The 13,756-nt window shown below is 34.0% G+C and overlaps 1 protein-coding gene across 1 annotated transcript; it reads left to right on the top strand.

The window, feature by feature from the left end:
* Nucleotides 1-955: 955 nt before the first annotated feature.
* Nucleotides 956-10,528, top strand: LOC121479683 (killer cell lectin-like receptor 3). Its single transcript, XM_041735410.1, has 7 exons — nucleotides 956-1,107; nucleotides 2,528-2,695; nucleotides 4,315-4,401; nucleotides 5,629-5,841; nucleotides 7,866-8,008; nucleotides 9,657-9,763; nucleotides 10,366-10,528. The coding sequence occupies exons 2-7, from the start codon at nucleotides 2,584-2,586 to the stop codon at nucleotides 10,526-10,528; spliced, it is 825 nt and encodes a 274-aa protein (XP_041591344.1). The 5' UTR covers nucleotides 956-1,107; nucleotides 2,528-2,583.
* Nucleotides 10,529-13,756: the final 3,228 nt, after the last annotated feature.

Below are 13,756 nucleotides of genomic sequence, written 5' to 3'. Positions count from 1 at the left end.
CCTGCTATACTGATTCTCAGGTGTCTGTATCTGGGCAGGGTTTTACTGCCCCTTGCCAGGTGGTTGGGCTTAGTGTAAACAGTTTGCCAGGGAAAGTCTTTGTTCCCTGGAGGCTTTCCACACCTCTTGCAAGATATAGTCATTTTTCTATATGTAGAATTCTAGGCATTCTTTCTTTACATCTCAGCTTGAATTCATAGATATACAGGATGGTTTGAAAGTTATCTAGCTAAATTTGGGGGAACAGATGAAATGAGGACCCCTTACTCCTCTGCCATCTTGCTTCCCTATATGTGTTTTTAAAATCACATTTTAGATGAATATTTTAAGTGAGAAAACATTTATTAGGAAATAATAGATCAAAAATATTATGTATAGAATGATGTCAATTTTGAGGGTAAACATAGTGTGTGGTTTAAAAATAGAATAATATACACCAAAATTTTTATAGTGGGATTATGGGTATTTTAAAATAATTTCTAAAATACATATATCTGTAGTATGCAGTAAACAAAAAAATGAATCTTTTTTTTTTTTCAAATAGCAACATGTAAGATAAAGTTTCTGACAGGCTCCTTAAGGGTTTTAGAATTTAGTTATAGTATTTCTTATGAATATGTATACTTATACATTTTAATCATTTGTTTTCTCTAATAGTTTCTTTTAAGTATGCTAGTTTTTGTTAAAGATATTAGTTCTTGTTTTTTCCAAAGCTCTGTTAATTTATATTTTCAGTCCACAAATACTGAATTTGAATGTTATTTTGCAAAGAGTATGAAGTGATTGGTTATTTTGAAATGGAGGAAGATATACCTCAACATCAGCCTTTTCATAGAATTTCCTTTCACCACTTTGGTCAAGAAGTGATTGGTTATTTTGAAATGGAGGAAGATATCAGCCTTTTCATAGAATTTCCTTTCACCACTTTGGTCAAGAGGAGGGGCAGTAAATTTTTGAGTAGGAGTACCATTAAAGACAATCATTTCTGCTCTCTCTCTTACAGCCCCTCAGGTATGTAAGGGAATCCAGGATTGGAAAAGCCAACTTCTTCCATATCTTTTTTGGATCATCTTTCTATGCCTGTATCTCAGCAGGGCATAGACACAGGTAATATCTACTTTTGTGCTCCCAAATCTTTGTTATCTGAGTATTTTACTAGTCTCACTTATAAAGAGATTCTAGGAAAACAATATTCTAGGAAGTAGATATTTTATTACAAAAGGCTTGGCGTAAATATGGGGATTGATAGAAAAGCATTTTGTATTGATTACATTCGAACTGCATTAACTCTAAAGGATGTGAAAACTGCAGTGCAACATTCAGGGAAAGTTATTTTTTTTCTCAATAGATATCTCGAAAGATTTTTACTTTGTGTTGTATGACTTACATATTATCTGTCTTAAAGGATTTTATAATAGAAAAGACTCCTTATCCTTAGGTAATTAGGGAAGATTGTGGGTAAACTTTGTTGATTTTGTAAAATCAACAAAAAAATTTAAGGAGAATAGTTACATTTGCAATTTGTTTTCTTTATCTTCTGTTTCTCAGATATTATCTTTTCATACTGATTAATATAAAAGTGAAGGTAAATTTTAAAGATTTACTAATTAATAATTTCTTTTTATATTGATATCCATTCAGAGATGGAATCCTTTATGGATATTAACAAATGACTACCTACTGATAAATTTTATTTTCACAGAGGCTTCTCTGGCAACATTATACACTAAAAATTATTTCTAAAATTCAAATATACATGGTATCATTACGGGTTACAAACACAGATGTTTTAGCTCCAACTGAGAGATTTTTATTCAGCATATCTTGCATAGAGCACTGGAATCTGTGTTGTTGACCAATCTGCGATGTTAACCTCTAATTCTTTTGTAGATGGTGTATCGGTTGTACTTTGGGAAACACTCTGGTAGAGTTATGTCATAACTGAAAAGAATACAAAAACTTTTAAATATTTATATGTAGATCTGAACATGTGCAGTAAAGCTTTTAAAACCAGGATACTTATATTTTATAATATAAATTAGTATTTATATTAATATAAAATTTATAATTTTATTTATATAAAAATTTATATATTTATAAATTTTCAACAAAATTTTTGTTGTTTGAATTGATAATTTTAAAAGTGTCTTAGTGATTTATACTGGTGCCAGATTTGCCCGACATTTGTATATGTATGTTTAACATTTTTTTTTTTTTTTTTTTTATGTTCAACATTTTGAACTAAGTTGGCTGGGTGAATAGGACCCAGCCTATTCAATCCATTGAGATATTAAAAAATTATTTCTATATTTTCTAATAATCATGGAAAAAATCACTAGGAACATAAATGAGTTTAACAGAAAGATTGAAAGGTTTCCCGTTTCTTATATAAATCAGGGTTAGTCTACATACTTTAGGCATTTGAAGGAGTTAAACACACATTCACACATACAGATACACACACATGCTTCTAGACATGTCCCTAGTATGTTTCTACTGCTTGACATTTTAATTTTTCTTTTTTCAGAAGTAATCCCATTGTGAGGTTTTAATGCCAAGCATATTTCCCTTCTTACTGTAAAGATGAGCAATGAGAAAGTAATTTATTCTTCCCTGAGATTTCTTCAGTCTCCAGAGTCACAAAATAGATTAAGGGCAGATACGACTCAAAGCCCTGGGAAAAAGGATGGCAAAGGTATATGTCTTAAGCATCTCTTATGGATTGTCAGACTTTGATGTTTGAAAAAAAGTTCCTGTCTGTCCTTCAGGTTCTTAAACGGTAATAATAAGCCATAATGGTGTAGAGTAGGAGAACAAGCCTCTTTGTGTGTGTGTGTGTGTGTGTGTGTGTGTGTGTGTGTGAAAATGGAGAAATTAACAAATTCTTTAAATTTGCAAGGCCAATAAAATTTTTTAATTAAATTTGGTAAAGAGGAATCCATGAGACCTTTAGAAGTAAAGGACAGATTAGAGTCTCAAGAAAACACTGAATTTCCTAGAGAAATAAAAGTCTTAGAGAATTCTTGAAAAATGAAAATAATTATTAGAAACAATGTTTTAATTCAGACAAAAAATTTCAAGTGTCTTAATTATTTACCAATCCTTAACTGGCAATGAAGAAATAGAAAATTATTCAAAAGGAGCATTCACTCTTTGTTGTCTTTTCTATTCTAGCTTTCTACCTTCAAATATTGTCACAACCTCTAAATTGAGAATAACATTTATTGTCTTAATTTAGTGACAGTGAAAAATAGAATTTTCAGGTGCAAGACTTCAAAAGTATGAGGATAAATGTAATATTGGCTAGGGAAAAATAGGATTGATGGAAAAGAAAGGAAAGTTGATTTCTATTAATTCTTTTTTTTTTAACATTTTTTTAAATCTTTATTTATGATAGTCACAGAGAGAGAGAGAGAGGCAGAGACACAGGCAGAGGGAGAAGCAGGCTCCATGCACCGGGAGCCCGATGTGGGATTCTATCCCGGGTCTCCAGGATCGCGCCCTGGGCCAAAGGCAGGCGCCAAACCGCTGCGCCACTCAGGGATCCCCTCTATTAATTCTTTTAAGGATGGACCTCAGTTACATTTCCAGCCTCACAATACCCACTATTGACTACCAATTCCTCAAGAATTTTGACTGCTTTTTCCTTCTTCTTCATGATGAGTTGTAATCACAGGGAGGAGTAAACACATCAGTGTAAATTATTATAAATAAGTATTATGTTTATTCTCATTTGTGCTTTTTTTTTTTTTTAAAAAAAACTTGGTTGAATTCTTTTTTGAGTTATAGTTGATTCACAATGTACACAAATTTCAAGTGTACAGCGTAGTGATTGGACAATTCTATTTATTATGCCATCTGTGCTTTAGTAGGGGAAGTTCTTTTAAAATCCTAGAGGACGGGATCCCTGGGTGGCGCAGAGGTTTGGCGCCTGCCTTTGGCCCAGGGCGTGATCCTGGAGACCCGGGATCGAATCCCACATCAGGCTCCTGGTGCATGGAGCCTGCTTCTCCCTCCGCCTGTGTCTCTGCCTCTCTCTCTCTCTCTGTGACTATCATAAATAAATAAAAAATTTAAAAAAAAAATTAAAATCCTAGAGGACTATTCTTGTGTAGATTTCTACAGTGGGTATGTATCAGTCAGAAATGTGAGACTTTAAAACTGTGATTACTAGGTTGCAAATTTATATCAATTTGTATGATATTTTTTGTAAAAATTTAGAGAAGATTGTCTCTTTGTTTCAAATGGTATCTCAGGTTAAGGTTAGTAGTAGACTAGGCTCTATTCCTGATGATTTTCTTTCTTTACTTAAAGGGTTTCCAGTGCCAAGACATCTCGTAGTGATTCTTGGGATCCTGTGTTTACTACTACTGATCATTGTTGCCGTGTTGGGGACAAAGAGTAAGTAATTAAAATACATGCTTCAAGTTTGAGTAATAGCAGTGATCACTAATTGTGCAAATATTAACCTCGCTCCATTTTTTGTTCCCTGGCTATCATCAGGGAATGTCCCAGACATGTCATGGTGTCACCTTCATTTTACTTGCCTATTCCAATGACTCTGTACTTTAATGAGCTGTCTCCTTCTGTATAATACATGGTAACATTCCTTCAGGTACAGGACTTAGTCATATAATGCCTTCTGAGTTTAGATCATTGTGAATCTTACATACACATTCTTTGAGAAACAACTTTTCAAAAGAAATTATGATGTTCTCTTGATTTTTTTCCAAGTATGTAATGTGAATATAGTTTAGTAAAAAGATTAATTCTATTTGTGGATCTTAGATGAAGATGAATTCAACTTTTATCTTTTATTTGAATTTCTTGACATCTTTAGAGAAAATCACTAACGTGTGACACCAAGATAAATGTACATATTTAAGCATTCCTCTGTTTTCTCCTGTGGATATTCGATCTACTCCAATAGCAATGATACTATTATTTCATGTTTCTTAGTACAGATTTTCATACTTAGAAGATGTATTGCTAAGTGTTGATTGACTCATTTTTACTCTGGTACCTATTTATAAATAATGTCCTATTAAAAAGAAACTGAACTGAATGCTAAGGTGTTACCATCATAATTTTATTCAGACACCTTATTTTACTTAATCTACAGGTAAGTTGTTTATTTTTGGGGGGGGATTTTTTTTTAATTGGAGTTCAATTTGCCAACATATGGCATAACACCCAGTGCTCATCCCATCAAGTGCCCCCCTCAGTGCCTGTCACCCAGTCACCCCCAACCCCCGCCCACCTCCCTTTCCACCACCCTTTGTTCGTTTCCCAGTTAGGAGTCTCTCATGTTCTATCTCCCTCTCTGATATTTCCCACTCATTTTTTCTCCTTTCCCCTTTATTCCCTTTCACTATTTTTCATATTCCCCATACGAATGAGACCATATAATGTTTGTTCTCCGATTGAAGGTAAGTTGTTTGCAGTGTGGGGTTTGATGTTTCCATTTCTATGGTCAGTTTATAGAGGTGTTACTTTCTAAATGTCACAATAACCATTTAAGGTAATGGAAGGGGTTGGTTGTCAAAGTGAGACTTTTTATTTTGTCTTAAATTTTAACATTGAAGCATTATGAGCACTCTTGTATTATATCTGTGATATTTATTTTAGTTTTTCAGTTTATTCAAGAAAACCATCACCTGGGGGAAATGATAGGAAACCTGACTCAAGAGTACCACATTTTGCAAAATGACAGCTACTTAAAGGACCAACTTTTGACAAATAAGAGTTTAGAATATAACATTCTCAAAAATGAAATGCTTCAGCAGAAAAAGGAACAGGATTTACTCTTTACAAATAGGACGTTTCAGAGCAAAAATAAAGGTATGAAGAGAATCTTGAATGAAAGATTGCATGATTTACTATTATTTCTTCACCTTCCAGAAGCTTTGAGGCCTAATAGGCAGGCTTATAGTATATGCTAGTGATCAGGTCTACTAGACACCTTTTAATTTTTTTAAAAAGATTTTATTTACTTATTCATGAGAGACAGAGAGAGAGAGAGAGAGAGAGAGAGAGAGAGAGAAGCAGATACATAGGCAAACGGAGAAGCAGGCTCCATGCAGGGAGCCTGATGTGGGACTCCATCCCGGATCTGGGGATCGCACCCTGAGCTAAAGGCAGACGCTCAACTCCTAAGCCACCCAGGTGTCCTGACACCTTTTCATTTGTATCTCATAGATGTAAGATGAGTATTTGTGTTTGCCTGTGTCAGATGTGAGACTGAGACCCCAGGATCTGTGTTCAGATTAGTGGCAGTTCCTGCATTCCTACTGCTCCCAGAAGGTGAAATAGTTTGTCAGCTTCCTGGAAAATGTGGATCATTTTGGTTATGTGAGCAAATTAGACACTCACTTTGTTGCTGACAAGAATATGGAGGCTGTTAGTAAAAATATATTTAGCCTAAAATGGGCACAAGCCTTTGATTTGGAGGCTTCTGTAAAGATAATTGCATGTGTATTTCCATTCTGCCTTGACCTCAGATATTTAGTCTATATGCTCTCTGCAGTACTTCTGCAAGTTTTGCCGAAGTGTCAATGTTTGTGAACTCTTTGTAATAAAACCATTAAAAACATCCAAGAGATAAGATATTAAATCTCATATAATAAAATCTGTTATTATGCAAATTGTGGAATGAATTGACCTGGTTAATCTATAACTATTAAATATTTGTATAGGTTTGGAGTTTACAAAAAGATTTTGCATATTTAATATCATTTAGATATGGTAGGAATTTATCTTCTCTGTTATGAAAGAATCAATAGTATTCTAAAAATTTGGTACTTTTTAAAATAAATGAGGAAAAGAAAAAATTCCAAAGAATAATGCTTCTTTTATTTATTTTTTTTTATTTTTTTTTTTAATTTTTATTTATTTATGATAGTCACAGAGAGAGAGAGAGAGAGGCAGAGACACAGGCAGAGGGAGAAGCAGGCTCCATGCACCGGGAGCCCGATGTGGGATTCGATCCCGGGTCTCCAGGATCGCGCCCTGGGCCAAAGGCAGGCGCCAAACCGCTGCGCCACCCAGGGATCCCTGCTTCTTTTATTTAGAAGGCATTCCAGAATCTTTTTAAAAATTTGCTTTTATTATTTAAAAATCAACTTTATAGAGATTACTAACATATAAAAATTGCACATATTTGATGTATATATTTGACAAATTTGGATATATGCATATGTCTATAAAATCATTCACAATTAGAATAATAGACATATCCATTACTTCCGAAAGTTTTCCTTTTTCTCTTTTTTGGGGGCTGGTTAAGAATACTTAACATGAGATCCACCTTTTTAACAAGTTTTTTTAAGTTCACAAGTATTCTTAACTATAGGCACTATGTCATACAGCAAATCTGTAGAACTTACTCATTTTGCATTACTGAAGCTATCTACCCATTGAACAGAAAAGCTCCTTATTCCCCCCTGCCCCAGCCACTGGCAACCACCTTCCACTTTCTGTTTCTCCAAGGTTATTTTTTGTATCTCATATAAGTGGAATCCTACAGTATTTGTCCTTCTGTGATTGGTTTATTTCACTTAATGTAATATACTGTTACGTTTGGTAGGATTTCCTTTTTAAAGATGAATAGTATCCTATTGTATGTATATACTGCATTTTCTTTATCCCTTCTTCCATCGATGGATATTTGGGTTGTTTCCATATCTTGGCTATTGTGAATAATGCAGCAATTGACATGGGAGGTATTTCTTGGTATTCCAGAATCTTAATGAACTGAAAGTTATCATTATTGATAGCTATTAAGTTTTTTTTAGTTATGGAGGGCTGAAAAATATATTGCTCTGTTTAACAGAATACCACATAATGTTTCACCTTATATGTTGTAGGCAAACTCCATGAAAACCACCAGTCCTGTCATAGAATAAAGTATTATTATTTCACTTCTAAAAGTGAAAAATGGATTGGATGTAAAAAGACATGCCAAAGTTGTAATTTATCTCTTTTGAAGATAAATGATGAAGATGAACTGGTATTGTGGACTGTTACATTTACTTTTATTTTTCTGGACTATGTCTTTCATGCTGGGACCCAAGATATTAAGAACAGGGAGAGTTCAGAAAGAGGGAGCTTCAGTTATTCTGTGTTGTGTCTGTTGAGTGATTAAAAATTTGTAGTTAAGAAAGTTAAGTGTTCTGGGAAACCCTGCCTACCGATAGGCATATATGATCTTCCTACTTACCAAGCATTCAATATATATTATCTGTCATGATGACCATGATTATTTTGAAAATGGAAATCCCCTTGAAGATTTGGTTTGGGTCTTTGCATTCATTTCCTTTTCTAGGGTGTGTGTGGGTAAGCTCCCTGAAAAGCATAACTCTCCTTTGATGGAGTCCTTAACCCTTTGTTATTTATAGCCTGGATGCAGTGGCTATTTATCCTTATAAAATGGCAACCAAAAACCTGGAGGCAACTTAATCCAGAAGGTGCTATTAGGAATCCAGGAGCCAGATTGCCTGGGATCAGGCAAATCCAGTTCTGCCACTTACTAGCTGAGTGACCTTGGGTGAATTACTTACCCTCTGGGTCTTAGTCTTTCCATCTGCAATATGAACATAATCATGAGGAACCTAAAAGTGATGATTATTTATTTATTTTTAATTTATTATTTATTGGTGTTCAATTTGTCAACATATAGCATAACACCCAGTGCTCAAGTAATGATTACTTTACAAATTAGCCTCATGGTGATTTTCATTGCATCTTTAGGTAATATTTTCTTGATCCATATTCTAATATATTGTATCAAGATGTATATCTTTCAAAAAAGAGAAAATTAAGTGACAACAATATCAAAATTATCTTTTAAATTTATAACCAGTAAAAACTATCCACACACACACATTTTTTTTTTTTTTACAGAGAAATGTTTTTAAAGATCTGAAGCCTCTATTTATCACTTAGGAAAGCAACACAAAATTTATATGCAAATCTAATAGATGTTTTAAATCACAACATAAAAGAATTTATGAGAGCAAGTCATATAATAATGTTTGTTTGCAGTAAAACATACTTATATTTAAACCTATATTTTGAAATACATTAACCATTTAATCAGACATTATATAAAATGTCACTTTGATATATTACATTTTTGACACTACATATTTCTAAGTCCTACCCCTCTTCCCTTCACTCCTTCTAACTAGTAAATTACAGCAAACCTTTCTCTTAAGAGGCTGAAGGCTCTGATACACAACTTCCCACATATGCTTGTTGTAAAGATTCATTTTTCAGTTAAGAATATGAAATGATCACTTTTAACATCCTTAAATATTTTTCTGGAGCATGATTTTGAGTAGTTTCAAGTGTCATACATTATTTTATGTTTTTTTTGTTAGATATTTAGATTTAAAATTTTTTAAGTTTTAAATAATCCATGAGACAGATGGGCATTTTTAACATTAAGTAAATAAACTACAAGGAAAAAAAAACTACTTTGGAAAATACAAGCAAGGGGCTGGAGGAGAGAGAGCGTCTTCTAGGAAGTAGAGATGAAGGATGGTATGGAGAGTGCAGAGTACTGGCCATAGAAAGAGCTGTGGCCTTAACCTTCCTTCTTTGCATTCATCTAACAGATGAGACTAGCCACATGAAATGTTTTATTTCCTTTACAGACCTTCATTCAAACACAAACTTATAAGAAAAACTACTGGATTGGATTATCATATGATATAAAGGAAAAAAAATGGAAATGGGTTGACACTGACCTACCTTTTGGGATGTAAGTGTCTGGAATGCATTGGAGCTCCAACAGTGGTGTTGAGATTGGGAAGATTGTGTCTAAAAATATCTTTTCTTATTTCACATGGTTTTCACACAGAGGTCATTGGTAAGAGTAAGTAGAATGATTAAGAAAATGTTTTGGTAAGTATAATGAAAAAAGATGAGAAATGTCATAGAGATATTAACAGAATTATTATGGCAAACACATGCTCAGACAATGCATTATGAGGTACACAAAATCATAAAGTAATATGAAGTGATTGTATCATCGTGACTCAGCTAGTTATCCCTCCCACAATCACAAATGAGTATTTTGAGGATCCCCCAACCAAATTCATCTGAAACTCCTTTATATTGGGTCTCTGACTAACAATGGTTTGAGTTACAATTTTTCTACTTTACAAGAAAGAAATATGGATTCAGTAGAAACTGTACTTTAATTTTTAATTTGATCTTTGCCTTGCCAAAAGAAAATCTGCTAGTGATGAAGTTATAACATTTCCATATTCTAGACCTTTAGGCAATGGACTAAAAAATGATAAATTATGTTATTGTAAGCTTCAGAATGAAACAGTTGATGCTGTGTTTTCTGTTCTACAGTAATTTTACCTTCATGAGTTTTTCTGGAAGAGGACAATGTGCATTTTTGAGCTCAACAAGAGTAACAAATATTGATTGCTCTAATCCATACCATTGTATCTGTGAGAAGAGAATTGATAATGTTTTGTCTACCTCCTTCCAAAGATACAAGAAGAAAAGGTGAAATGGAATTTTGTCACTTTTTTGTTCATTTGTTTCTGTGATAATTTGTGATTATTTATGAAGTAATGTTTCTGATAGTAGGAATTAGTTTTCTGTGATGAGCTGACAAAAGAAGAAATCATAATTTTGGACTATGATTTAAGAGATCAGATGTCATCTGTCTTCTTGAGGAAGAGGGCATGATTTTTTTCTTTGGAGAGCAGTTTCCCCTTTCTTTAATGGCCCTGAGAAATTCTCTCTTTCTCTTTGCCTGAACCACCCATAGAACTAATTGGACACCTCTTGATAGCCTGGTTTTTGTCCTTGTTAATAGCTTGGGTCTTTTCCTGATTAATAGGATAAATCATTCCAATAGCCTCTGGGTGTGAGAGATGGCATAATTAAGAACTAAAAAATAGCTATCTTGCCACTCTTCTCATAAAAATAGATAATCAACTCTAATTAAAATGTTTTTACTTTGCTATACTTCCTGAGTGGTTGAAACAATCGTGTAAAAACGCTCATATAACCTTGACAGGTAGTTACCATTTGTTAATATTTTATCTGTGCTTTACAGTTCTCCTCTCTCTCTCTTCCCCACTCTCTTGCTGTTCCATTTGATAATAAATTGGGGACATTATGTCCTATTGTCTAAACATTTTATAAGAACAATTACTTTGTCTTGTATAACCATAGCAAAAAGGTCAAAATCAGGAAATTTAACATTGAGAAAGTACTGTAATTTCATCTATAGCCCATATTTGAATTTTTTCAACTGAGAAACTTCTTTGGTTTCTTTTAATCTGGGAGAATTCCTCAGGTTTATTTGTCTTTCTTGATCTTGACATTTTATTTATTTTTTTAAAGATTTTATTTATTTATTTAGAGAGAGAACATGTGAGCAGGGGGAGAAGCATAGGGAGAGAAGAGAGAAAATCTAAAGCAGAGTCCATGCCACGCATGGAGCCCTCCCTGAGGCTTGGTCTCATGACTCTGAGATCATGACATGAGGCAAAAACAATAGTCGATCACTTAACCAACTAAGCCACCCAGGTGCCCCTTGATCTTGAATTTTAAAAAATTAATTTTTTGAGTCCTTCTTTCATGCAAGAAAATTCTTCCATTTGAAGTCATGAAGTCAATGGATTTTTACCAACTGTATACACCTCTTTTTTTTTTTTTTTAGATTTTATTTATTTATTCATAGAGAGAGAGGCAGAGACACAGGCAGAGGGAGAAGCAGGCTCCATGCAGAGAGCCTGTATACACCTCTTAAACGTCATCAGGTCAAGACAGAATATTTGTATCACCTGCAAAAATTCCTTTCTTCCCCTTCACTACCCGCTCGGCCCAGACAATCAGTGCTACCCTTTCTGTCTCTATGAATTAGTTTTGCCTCATATAGAATTTCATAATCATGTACTCTTGTATCTGACTTCTTTTGCTCAGTATGTTTTTTTTAAATTAGTCTATGTTCTTTCATGTATCACTAGTTCATTCCTTTTGTTGCTGAGGTATATCCCATTGTATGTATATGCCACAATTTCTTCATCTCTCTAAGGACTTATGATGTATTTCCTATTTTTGGCTATTATGAATAAACCTGTCATGAATACTGATGTGCAAGTTTCTGTGTGGACATGTGTTTTCATTCCTTTTTTTAAATTAGATACCTAGGAGTTTGATCGTTGAGTCCTATGGTAAATGCATGTTTAATTTGATAAGAAACTTCTACCTTGTTTTCCAGTGTGGTTGCAACATTTACATTCCCAGTAGCAACACACAAGAGTTCCAGTTGCTCCTATCATTGCTCATACTTGATATTGTCAGTCTTTTGAACTTTCACCAGTATGATAATGGGTGTGCAATGATATTTCATTGTGTTTTTAAATTTGCATTTCCCTGAAGACTAATAATATTGAACATCTTCTCATGTGTTTTTTGACCATTTGTATGTCTTCTTTTGGGAAGTGTTTGTTTAGGTTTTGTGCTTTGAAGTGTCTATTCAATCTTTTTATTTTTTAAAAAGGATTTATTTATTTGATAGAAAGAGCAAGAGAGCACGAGCTGGGGAGCTGCAGAGGGAGAAGGAGGGGGAGAACCCGGCTCCTCCCTGAGCAGGGAGCTTGGCCCCAAGATGTTGAGATCATGACCTGTGCAATGGCAGATGCTTAACTGACTGAACCATCCAAGCACCCCGTTCAATCTTTTTTTAAATTGGGTTTATCTGTCTTCTTACTGAACTGTATGTGTTCTTAAATAAATAAATAAGTAAATAAATCTTAAAAATAGACTGTAGAAAGGCTTACTTCTTCCGTTCCTTGTTTTTTTTGTTTTTTGTTTTTTGTTTTTTTTTCCCTCTTCCTTTATTGTACTGGTTACGACCTCTGGTACAATGTTGAAGAGATTGATGATAGTACTCATCCATGTCTTGTTCCCCATGTTACAAAAATGTTTAGTTCTTCTATCTTATATGTGAGGTCTGCTGCAGTTTTTATGGAGACCCTCTTTATCATGTTGAAGAAATTTCCTTCTATTCTTGTTGATTGAGATTTTTATCATGAATGGGAGTTGGATTTTGTTATATAATTTTTCTGCATCTTTTGAGATGTTTCTATAGATACTCTCTTATAGTTATAGTATGGTAGATGGCATTAATTGATTTTTTCCATGTTAAACAATCTTATACTTCTTGGATAATTCCCATGTGGTCATGTTGTATTTATCACTATTTTTTATATATTGGTAGATTTGTTTGGGTAATATTTGTTAAAAACTGTGTACTAATATTCATGATGGATATTGACTTATTTATTTATTTTTTAAAAAACATTTATTTGTTTGAGAGAGACACAGAGAGAGAGAGACAGAGAGAGTGAGAGAGAGAGAGAGCATGTGTGAGTAGGGAGAGGGGCAGAGCAAGAGGAAAAGATTGGTTCCCCCCTGAGCCAGAAGCCCAATATGAGGCTCCATTACATGACCCTGAGATCATGACCTAAGCCAAAATCACTAGTCAGACTCTTAACACACTGAGCCACCCAGGTGCCCCTCCTTTTTTTATTTTTTATTTTTTTTTATTTTTATTTTTAATTTTTTTTAAAATTTTTTATTTATTTATGATAGTCACAGAGAGAGAGAGAGAGAGAGGCAGAGACATAGGCAGAGGGAGAAGCAGGCTCCATGCACCGGGAGCCTGATGTGGGATTCGATCCCGGGTCTCCAGGATCGCGCCCTGGGCCAAAGGCAAGCG

This window comes from Vulpes lagopus, chromosome 21, assembly GCF_018345385.1.
Source record: "Vulpes lagopus strain Blue_001 chromosome 21, ASM1834538v1, whole genome shotgun sequence".
In the NCBI taxonomy this organism is placed as follows: Eukaryota; Metazoa; Chordata; class Mammalia; order Carnivora; family Canidae; genus Vulpes; species Vulpes lagopus.
Note: the sequence above shows the minus strand (reverse complement) of the source record. Positions and strands in the feature narration are given on the sequence as shown.

Bases quoted from the DNA above. Each gene is read 5' to 3' on its own strand.
- LOC121479683 (XM_041735410.1), top strand. From the start codon at position 2,584: ATGAGCAATGAGAAAGTAATTTATTCTTCCCTGAGATTTCTTCAGTCT. The intron at 4,402-5,628 runs GTAAGTAATTAA...TATTTATTTTAG, and splicing joins TGCCGTGTTGGGGACAAAGA to TTTTTCAGTTTATTCAAGAA. The intron at 9,764-10,365 runs GTAAGTGTCTGG...TCTGTTCTACAG, and splicing joins ACTGACCTACCTTTTGGGAT to TAATTTTACCTTCATGAGTT.